Source organism: Erpetoichthys calabaricus, chromosome 15 (genome assembly GCF_900747795.2).
Source record: "Erpetoichthys calabaricus chromosome 15, fErpCal1.3, whole genome shotgun sequence".
NCBI classification, from domain to species: Eukaryota; Metazoa; Chordata; class Cladistia; order Polypteriformes; family Polypteridae; genus Erpetoichthys; species Erpetoichthys calabaricus.
The window spans coordinates 23838075-23847533 of NC_041408.2; the positions used below are offsets into that span (position 1 = coordinate 23838075).

The 9459-nt window shown below is 41.1% G+C and overlaps 1 protein-coding gene across 2 annotated transcripts in view; it reads right to left on the reverse strand.

Annotated features, from left to right (window-relative positions):
- Positions 1 to 7384, reverse strand: part of cfap36 (cilia and flagella associated protein 36) — a 124682-nt gene extending 117298 nt beyond the window's left edge. The window contains exon 1 of one of the 2 annotated variants that reach the window (XM_051919695.1): positions 7114 to 7384. In XM_051919695.1, coding sequence (XP_051775655.1) covers positions 7114 to 7216 — 103 coding nt within the window. In that variant the 5' untranslated portion in view covers positions 7217 to 7384. The remainder of the gene's footprint in view (positions 1 to 7113) is intronic. The other variant, XM_028820587.2, reaches the window with a different exon arrangement.
- Between the last annotated feature and the right edge of the window lie 2075 nt (positions 7385 to 9459).

Here is a 9459-nt window from a genome sequence, read left to right on the forward strand (position 1 = left end):
TGCAACTTTTTCAGGCTTTCTTTTCAATAAAGTCAAGCGTTAGGCAACTGTCATTAAATAGCGCCGCTGCACAACCAGCTGTAACTTTTTCAGGGTTTCTTTTCAATAAAGTCAAGCGTTAGGCAAGTGTCATTAAATAGCGCTGCTGCATGATCAGTTGCAATTTTCTCAGGGTTTCTTTTCAATAAAGTCAAGTGTTAGGCAAGTGTCATTAAATAGCGCCGCTGCACGACCAGTTGTAACTTTTTCAGGGTGTTTCTTTTCTTTAAAGTTCGAAACTTTTTCCCATTTTGCAAACACTTCCTTTATCTCACTTTAAGAGATAACCTCCTCCGCGATACCGATCTTCTGCAGAACCTCCGTATGTTGCCGCGTCTGTAGTTCCGTCAACTCCTCCATCGTCAGTTCCTCGGAATGTGCGGCGACAAGCTCTTTGATGGCTCATATTTCGAATTTTGGCTCGTAACTCTAGGCAAAAAAAAAAAAAAAAAAAATCGACCTAGTGACAGCTCGTATCTCAAAAAACTCGTACGTTGGGGCACTCGTATCTCAAGGTACCACTGTATATACATACATGTATACACACACACACACACACACACACACACATACACACGCGCACGTAGTCAAGTTCTTCCACACCGAACTTATGGACCTTGCTTTTTCCATTACGGCACAGTCATGCTGGAATAGAAAAGGGCCTTCCCCAAACTGTTTCCACAAAGTTGGAAGTATAGTGTCCAAAATATTTTGGACTGAAGCATTAAGACTGACCTTCACTGGACGTAAGGGGCCTAGCCCAAACCCTGAAAAACAACCCCACGCTCTTCTCCACTAAACTTCACATTATAAATAATTTACAGAATAAATAATTTTCTTAAACTATATATAAATATCATTCTTTAAATTGAAATGTATTAAAACATTAAGCTACGACAAACAAAAATCTGGCCTCAGTTATCCAGCCTCTACCTGGTCATTCCAACAATGCACTGCAGCACAGGCTAAACTTCCGAAAGTACAGAACTTTACTTTTGGAGGAATTTTAAAAAGTGATGAACTTTATCAGAATCAGAATCACATTTATTGGCCAAGTATGCACGCATAGAAGGAATTTGACTTGGTTTTGCTGATTCTCCAAGCATAAGTTACATAATCAACATATACACAAACTATTAATATATATGTGCATACAAAGTGCAGAGTGAGCTTGTTGGCCTGTGAGAAAAAAAAAAAACTTTCCTTATATCGGCTTGTTTTGGTGTATATTAATCTATAAGGCCTGGCCAATGGAAGAAGATGAAAAAGGTTGCATCCTGAATGCGAGGAGTCGGTAATGATTTTCCCTGCCTGTTTCATGATTCTAGAATAGTACAGAGTCCCATAAGGTAGACAGACTGGCACCAATGATATTTTCGGCAGACCTGACTATTCGTTGTATCCCGTTTTGGTCACTGATCCGAACCACACTGTTACGGATGAGCTGAGAGCAGACTAAATGATTGCGGAGTAGAATTGAATCAGCGCCTCCTGTGGAAGGTTGAACTTCCTCAGCTGTAGCAGGAAGTACATTCGCTGTTGCAGCTTTTCTATGAATGACCCTACATTCGTCTCCCATGTCCAAGTCCCAGGTAATTGTGAATCCCAGTAACCTGAAGGTTTCCACAAATGTCACAGCAGTATTAAGTATGGAGAGGGGGGATAATATTGTGGGACTTCTCCTAAAGTCCACTGCTATCTCCACATTTTTGAGAGTGTTTAACTTCAGATTGTTCTAGCTACACTGAATGGCCAGCTGCTCAACCTCCCATCTGTATGCAGACCCTTAACCATTCCTGATGAGCACAGGATGGTTGTGTCATTCTCATATTTGATACATTTAACAGAGGGGGTCCTTAGAGGTGCAGTTATTAGTGAAGAGGGGGAAGCGCTGTTTTCCTATTGGGCAGGAAATTTTGGTAATCCACTGACAACAGGTGGAGGCAGGGAGGGAAAGTTGGGTGGGTTTTGAGTGGATATTGTACTGAATGCAGAGCTGAAGTCCACAAACAGAATCCTTGCATATGTCCCTGGGTTGTCAAGATGTTGCAGGATATAGCGAAGACCAATGTTGATTGCATCATCCACTGACTGGTTCTCTCGATAAGCAGGCTGCATGGGGTCTAACACCAGTTTCTCAAAGGTCTTCATGCCCACAGATATCAAAGCAACACGCCTGTATCATTCAGTCCTGTTATACTACATTTTTTCGGGACTGGTATGATTGTGGCTTGTTTGAATCATAAAGGAACTTCAGGTCAGGTCAGGTTGGGGAGCATGCACTGTTACACCGCATTGCCGCACCCATCACACAATGAAATAGCTCAGGATTCTGGTTGGTAACCCCCCAGTAGACACGCGGGTCCAATCCCACTCTCCAGGAATGACCCTCTATCTGCTGCAGCCAGGTGTTATATGGGCTACCCTTGGCCTGGTCCAGCCAGCTGGGACCTCAACAGTGAGGATCCTGCAAGTCGGGTCACCCTTGGGGAATCACGCCACATGTCCGTAGTGGCATAACTGACGCTCCCTCACAATGCAGGTAATGTGCCTCATTCGGGATTCCATGAGCAACTGTTCATTCGACACAAATTAAAACCAGCAGTACTCAAGGATTCTCCGAAGAGACAAAGTACCAAAGGAGTCCAGTCAATGTCTCAGGTCATTGGATAGCGTCCATGTCTCAATGTATAGAAAAAGAAAGAACACCAGGACTCTAAAGACTTGGACCTTCGTATTTTTGCATAGATATCGGAAGTGCCACACACCCCTTTCCAGCAACCTCATAACCTCCCATGCTCTCCCAATCCGTCTACTGACTTCATAGGAAGAGTCACCAAAGACATGAATGTCACTGCCGAGGTAAGTAAAACTCTCGACAAGGTCGACACTCTCTCCACCGACAGACACACTGCTAATGGCTGTGCCCAAGAGGTCATTAAAGGCCTGGATCTTGGTTTTTATCAGGACACTCGCAAGCCTAGAAACGTAGACTCCTCACTCAGTCTTTCGAGCGCCCCGAACACAGCCTCCATTGACTCCGCAAAGATCACAGCATTATCAGCAAAGTCAAGATCAGTGAATCTTTCTTCGCCAACAGATGCCCAATAGCCACTGCACCCCACAACCTTGCCCAACACCCAGTCCATGCAAGCAAAGAACAGAGTAGGAGCAAGAACACACCCCTGATGAACCCCAGAATCAACTGGAAAAAATGCAAAGGTTTTTCCTCCACTCTGAACAGCATTCACAGTACCAGTGTACAGGCCAACTGAACTGAACTCAACTGAATCAAACGTCTGACGAAACTCAACAAAAAAACTCTGCCAATATTCACTCCATGAGAACCCTCAGGACCAGGATGCGTAAAACCAAACTGCTCCGGTCACTAGTAGGTGAGCAAGTGATCACGGATCCTATTGAGGACAACCCTAGCAAGGAATTTACCTGGCACCAAGAGCAATGTTATCTCCCTATAGTTGCCATAATCCAAGCAATCACCTTTCCCTTTATATATAGGGACGACAAGTCCCATTTTCCAGTCAGTTGGGATGACGCCAGTCTCCCAAATGAAAGCAAAGATTGCTTACAATGCCAGGAAGACAGCCTTACCACCAGCCTGGAGAAGTTCACTCCGGATACCACAGATTCCTACAGTCTTTCCTACCCTCAGCTGGTTCACCACCTGTGCAATCTCAGTGAGACTGGGTGGTTCACAGCTAATTGGAGGATCAGCCTTAAGAACTGTGAACCCAGAGATATCTCAGCGGGTCACAAATGCAGTGTCATCCGTAAGGACCGTTCTATCAGCCACCCTGAATGTGACTCTCCGAGGAACACATTTGAATGTGCGTAATGCTTTCTCTGTAAGCAGGACGTGGCTCACTAGACCATAGATGGTGGGTCACTTACTCACAGATTCCTCTAACAAATGCCTCCTTATCTGCCCTCAGAGCCCTCGCAGCCGTTCTTCTCCATTCCCGGTACAGACCAGAGTTGCCATTAAGCCGTGTGCTGCAACTCCTCTCAATGATATCCAGAGCGCCCTGCGAGATGAAACACCTCCTTCTGGGAACACTGGTAACACCAACACAACCCTCAGCAACCTTCAGGGTCGGGTCACAGAAGGTCTCCTACATCACATTAGGATTGGCAGTCGCACCCAAGTCAGTAAGTTCCTCACACAAACTGCGTTCAAACTCATCAGAAACAGCCTGATCTTGGAGTCTTGCCAGGACCAGCCTAATTTTCCTAGCACTAATGATTTGTTGGAAACACAAGTAAATACAGGGGTCAGTTGATCACCAAACATTTTTAAGGGTGAGATCAAATCAGGACCTGTTGCTTTCCTAGTGTGGCATCCTTTGAAGAGCCAACACACATCCTCTTCAGAGATATTTAATATAGGTTGAATGGAAGAATGTGTGGGGGAAGAGTTGTACAAATCTGTACACTGAGAGGGCTGGAGATATTTGTATTCTGGTGCTTATCAATCCAGCAGTAAAATACATTCATATTGTCAACCAGCTGGGTTACTGCAATATAGGAGGATGGTTTCTTGTATTTTTTAATATTATGTAGTCCTTTCCACATGTGACATTTGCACTGAAAGTGATGACCATTGCCTATTGAGAATTATTAAAAAAAATTTATTTAGTCAGATGTGAGAAGCAGGCTTGCACAGAGAAATGTCTGAATAAAGCTGAAACTGCACACTTTTTTTTCAATAGGCAGAGATTCAAGAACAAAGGCCCAGTATACAGTAAGTCAACTTGAGGTAAGACTGTTTGCATTTAGACATACACAAATATGTAAGGATGATCAACACAAACAATTAAGACCTACAATATTAAATGTGGTTATTCTGTATTTAAAGTGGCTGTCCGTTTGTCTTTCCAGGATTTTAAATCACTTGTAGCTCGCAAACCGTTTGACCTATTGACATGAAATTTGGTACACATATACTATGTGACCTCTACTGTCCACTTTCGGAGTGATGATTTTTATTCCTCTTATTCTCATCCCTACCACCTTCACGGTCACTTCCCCTACCTCTTCGTATCTTAAATCATTCTTGAGGCAGATTGAAGACTTAAGTGCCAGCTTAAGTGAAAAATTAAGAAAAACGTACAAATTGCAACACAAAAACTGACAATCAGTTTTAACGCAAAAAGATGCTGACAGAAGAAAAGAAGCAGGTCACTAGGGTGGAAAAAAGAAGAGCTGCTCAGGAAGCAGCAAGCGCATCAACCTCTGAGCAAACAAATGCTAAACATACAGAAGAAGAGGATGAAATCTAGGAATGCTCAAGTGAAGTATATTCACTGCACATTATTGTGCAGTGCGCCATTACTGATAGTCTGTATAAAACGTGTGCACACATTATATACCCTGTATACTGTAAAACATATTATAGATAGATAGATAGATAGATAGATAGATAGATAGATAGATAGATAGATAGATAGATAGATAGATAGATAGATAGATAGATACTTTATTAATCCCAAGGGGAAATTCACATACTCCAGCAGCAGCATACTGATAAAGAACAATATTAAATTAAAGAAAGACTGACAGTATGATTCAAAACTAGCACTTCAAGTACCCTATAAAGGCTCCTCACAAGGACACCTTCATAAAATGAGTTTATAACGTCCAATATTCTAAATAAGACAGAGTTAGGATTTTTGACTTTTGCTGCAGATCCTTAAAGAAACACATCTTTCTCTCTCATAATCGTTTAAGTGAAAAAGATGTTTTCATTCATCCAGTCATGTTTTAATCTGCTACTACAAACAGGCAGTACACAAGCCTAGACAGAACATAAAGTTCATTGTTAAAAGCACACCTGCACTACTGAGTAAGTAGATGCACTGACAGTGAATAGGTTAAAAAAATCAAACTGACTAGCACATCTTTAGAATGTGGTGAAAAAAGTCTACAAAGACATAATTAATCCTGGAGTCTTAAGGTGTAAGGCGCCAGTGCTAAACACTGCATCACTGAGTTGCCCAGTTTGCGTTCATCCAAAAGCAAGTGTCCCTGAATTTTGAAAAAGAGAGAGAAAAAAAAAAACCGGCCATTTCGATCTTTATTTTACCACCAAGTAAAGTCAACCTGTAATCTGTTTGTGAGATTTAATCACCTATTTACTGCTCATTCTTCCTCTTCTTAGTATTACTATTCGGCACTACTGATGTTAAAACACTATTTTATTCCTTAAGTAAAACCTTTCAGTTTCACTGTGCTTAGATTTAACAAATGCTAGACCTAAAACTTGTATCACTGTCGTGTATTTTTCTTCATATCATTCCAAATTGCTTTGGATAAAACGTCTCCTATATGATAAAAAATGTAACTGAATCGTACTTGATCGTAAATCAAAATCTGCGTGTTCTAATATTAAAAACATGGCAATACCTATTACATTGCGATTTTTTTTAATGAAACCCTTTTAAATATTTTGATCTAATCAAGAATCGTTTTTTTTTTTTTTTTTTTTTTTGCTAAAAGCAAGGATCCAATAACTGTTTCGTGAAGTAACTAGGCTGAATAAAGCTCGACAAACTTGAACAGATTCATCTCGTCTGCATTTTGACGTCAGAATAAAAGAAAGAGTGGAAGCGCAGTACAACACCACGCCCCCAAACATACATTGCTTTAACTGCAATGTATAAGCCCAGCCTGCGATATATCAATTTAACAGGGAAACAAAACAGTTAAAAAAAAAAAAAAAAAAATTACCTACGAACGAAAAATAAAAATCAAGCCAATTGAAACCATCTCAAGCACATTGGATCTTTGAGTGATGTTTATGTTTGTTTTATTCATTACGTTTGATAGTGCTTGCAACAGCACGATTTCATTTTAAAGGCAGTGATATTATCAAGGGCGCTTTAAACATCCGTAAAACAGAAATGGCTATCTTTGAAACATAAATAAGGAGAATAGGGGAACAAGTCACAGTATGTTCTGATATTAAAACTTCGATTAGATTCTTCATTTGCCAGCCAATTGTAAGACATTAGACAATAGATTCCTGAAGTATCGTCAAAGTCAATAATCTCATACCTGAGCATTTATGTTCAATAAACTCGCTGACGGGCATAACCCAGTCCGGGCTACCGAGATATCCTGCGATGCTCTCCACTATCCACTCGGAATCCTCGGCCATGATTGCTGTATTAATCGCTTAGCTTACGTCTCACCTCGCCACTGTCCCGAGGAGCAGCTCATTTGTTGGTATTCGGCGGTTCACTTTTCGCCGTCTGCAAGAGACACGCGCGGGTAAGAAAGAAAAAAAAAACGCAAATACTTTTCAACCTTCCCGGATGTAGTGACTCCTAATCTGCTCCCATGACAACTGACGTCATCAGGCCGTATCAAATGTCTTACTCAATGTCCGAGAGTCAGAATGAGAGAGCGCTTCCGTCGGTTGGAGTCTTGCGGGTATTTCAGCTGGTGTCCAGTTGTTTTTAAATTTGGTTTACTAAGATATTTTTTTCGTTTGGCCAAGCAATTTTCATCCATTCAGTGCAGTTATGTGTAGTCATTAAGTTGTAGCAGCTGAGGCACAAAGAAAAAGTACGTATTGGGCTGATATTGTGGACATTTACTCTTAAACACTTTGCTCTTCTCTTTAAGCGAGAACGTGATATTCTGGAATATCCATTAAGTTTTACATTTTTCGATCTCGTAACTGGGTACCGTTGTTTACTTTGACCTGGTATATTAATTCTAACCTGCTACTCATGGACTGAATGGTTTCCACGTATACCGTGCGATTTCTGCTGACGTCGGTAAGTTTACCTGTTGGCAGGTAGTCTGTTGTTCTAATTGACCTGAAAACAAACATTCAGTTATTTGTATTAGCTTCACACTCCCTTAAAGTATGAACAGCCTTGACTGTTAGTTCCCCATTTTGGATACAAGTTAAAACTGTAAATAACTGTAATATTCCAACCTGTTAAATGTGCGATGTGGTGACATTCCTTTAGTTCTTACTTTAAATTGGCATTTCCAAAATAATGTTTTTCCTAGAGAATCTGAAAACCCAATCCTTTCCTAAATCTGCTTTTCCCACTCTAAGGCGCTGTTACCTCAGTGGTTTGTCCAGTAGTACTGGGCAGAAATCGGTTTTCAGTGGCAAGTTAATTCATAGCATGGCACACTAGCTCACAATTTAAATACACTCAACCTAACAGAAAGGTTTTTTAGGGTTGGGGGAATGGAAAGCACAAAAAAGCTAATATAGGGTGAAGTTGTGTTCACTCCACCGAGGCAGCAATGAGACCTCCAATCAAACCTAGACCTCTTCCCAGTTCCATTGTTCCAAATTCTGACGCTGCAGTGTGAAACATCCATCCATTCTTTGAACCTTTAAAACCAGGGTGTCAAATGTGATTCCCAGTGGGCCACAGTGGCTGCTGGTTTTCATTTCAGCCATTTTCTCCATTGCAAATGAATTACTACTGCTAATGGAAGAGACTATGTTGCCTTGCTTCTATTTAACTTGCATTTTAATTGTTCCATTCTTCTTTTTTAACAAGGAGCCAAACAGCAAGGAGATGCAACATGAGCCAACAGATGACTAGACTAACTTAGGTCCAATTTGGACCTTTGTCTTTCATGCAATATTTGTCTCAATAAAACATTTGAAAAGAAAAAATGTGATGTTGTCTACAGAGTGTTGTGGGAATCTGAAACAAACTACTAAGTCGTATAGTTGAAGCAAAAATCTTGACAACCTCCAAATATCTGGATGAGATATGATGGCATCTGAGAAAACAAATGAGGGACATGTGGAGTAAAATGTCTGTGTGTCAAACTTCCTGTGTTCTCATTTAGATGGTGATCTCAGGAAAAATAACATCAGATTTGGAAACGATTGATACGGTAAAATGGGAACGGTTGCAAGCCATAGAATAATAGTTTTCAGCTAAGTAGGATAGATAGATAGATAGATAGATACTTTATTAATCCCAATGGGAAATTCACATTCTTCAGCAGCAGCATACTGATACAATAAATATTAAATTAAAGAATGATAATAATACAGGTGAAAAAACAGACAATAACTATGTATAATGTTAAATATTAACATTTACCCCCCGGGGTGGAATTAAAGAGTCGCATAGTTTGGGGGAGGAACGATCTCCTCAATCTGTCTGTGGAGCAGGACAGTGACAGCAGTCTGTCGCTGAAGCTGCTCTTCTGTCTGGAGATGACATTATTTAGTGGATGCAGTGGATTCTCCATAATTGATAGGAGCCTGCTGAGCGCCCTTCGCTCTGCCACAGATGTTAAACTGTCCAGCTCCATGCCAACAATAGAGCCTGCCTTCCTCACCAGTTTGTCCAGGCGTGAGGCGTCTTTCCTCTTAATGCTGCCTCCCCAGCACACCACTGCGTAGAAGAG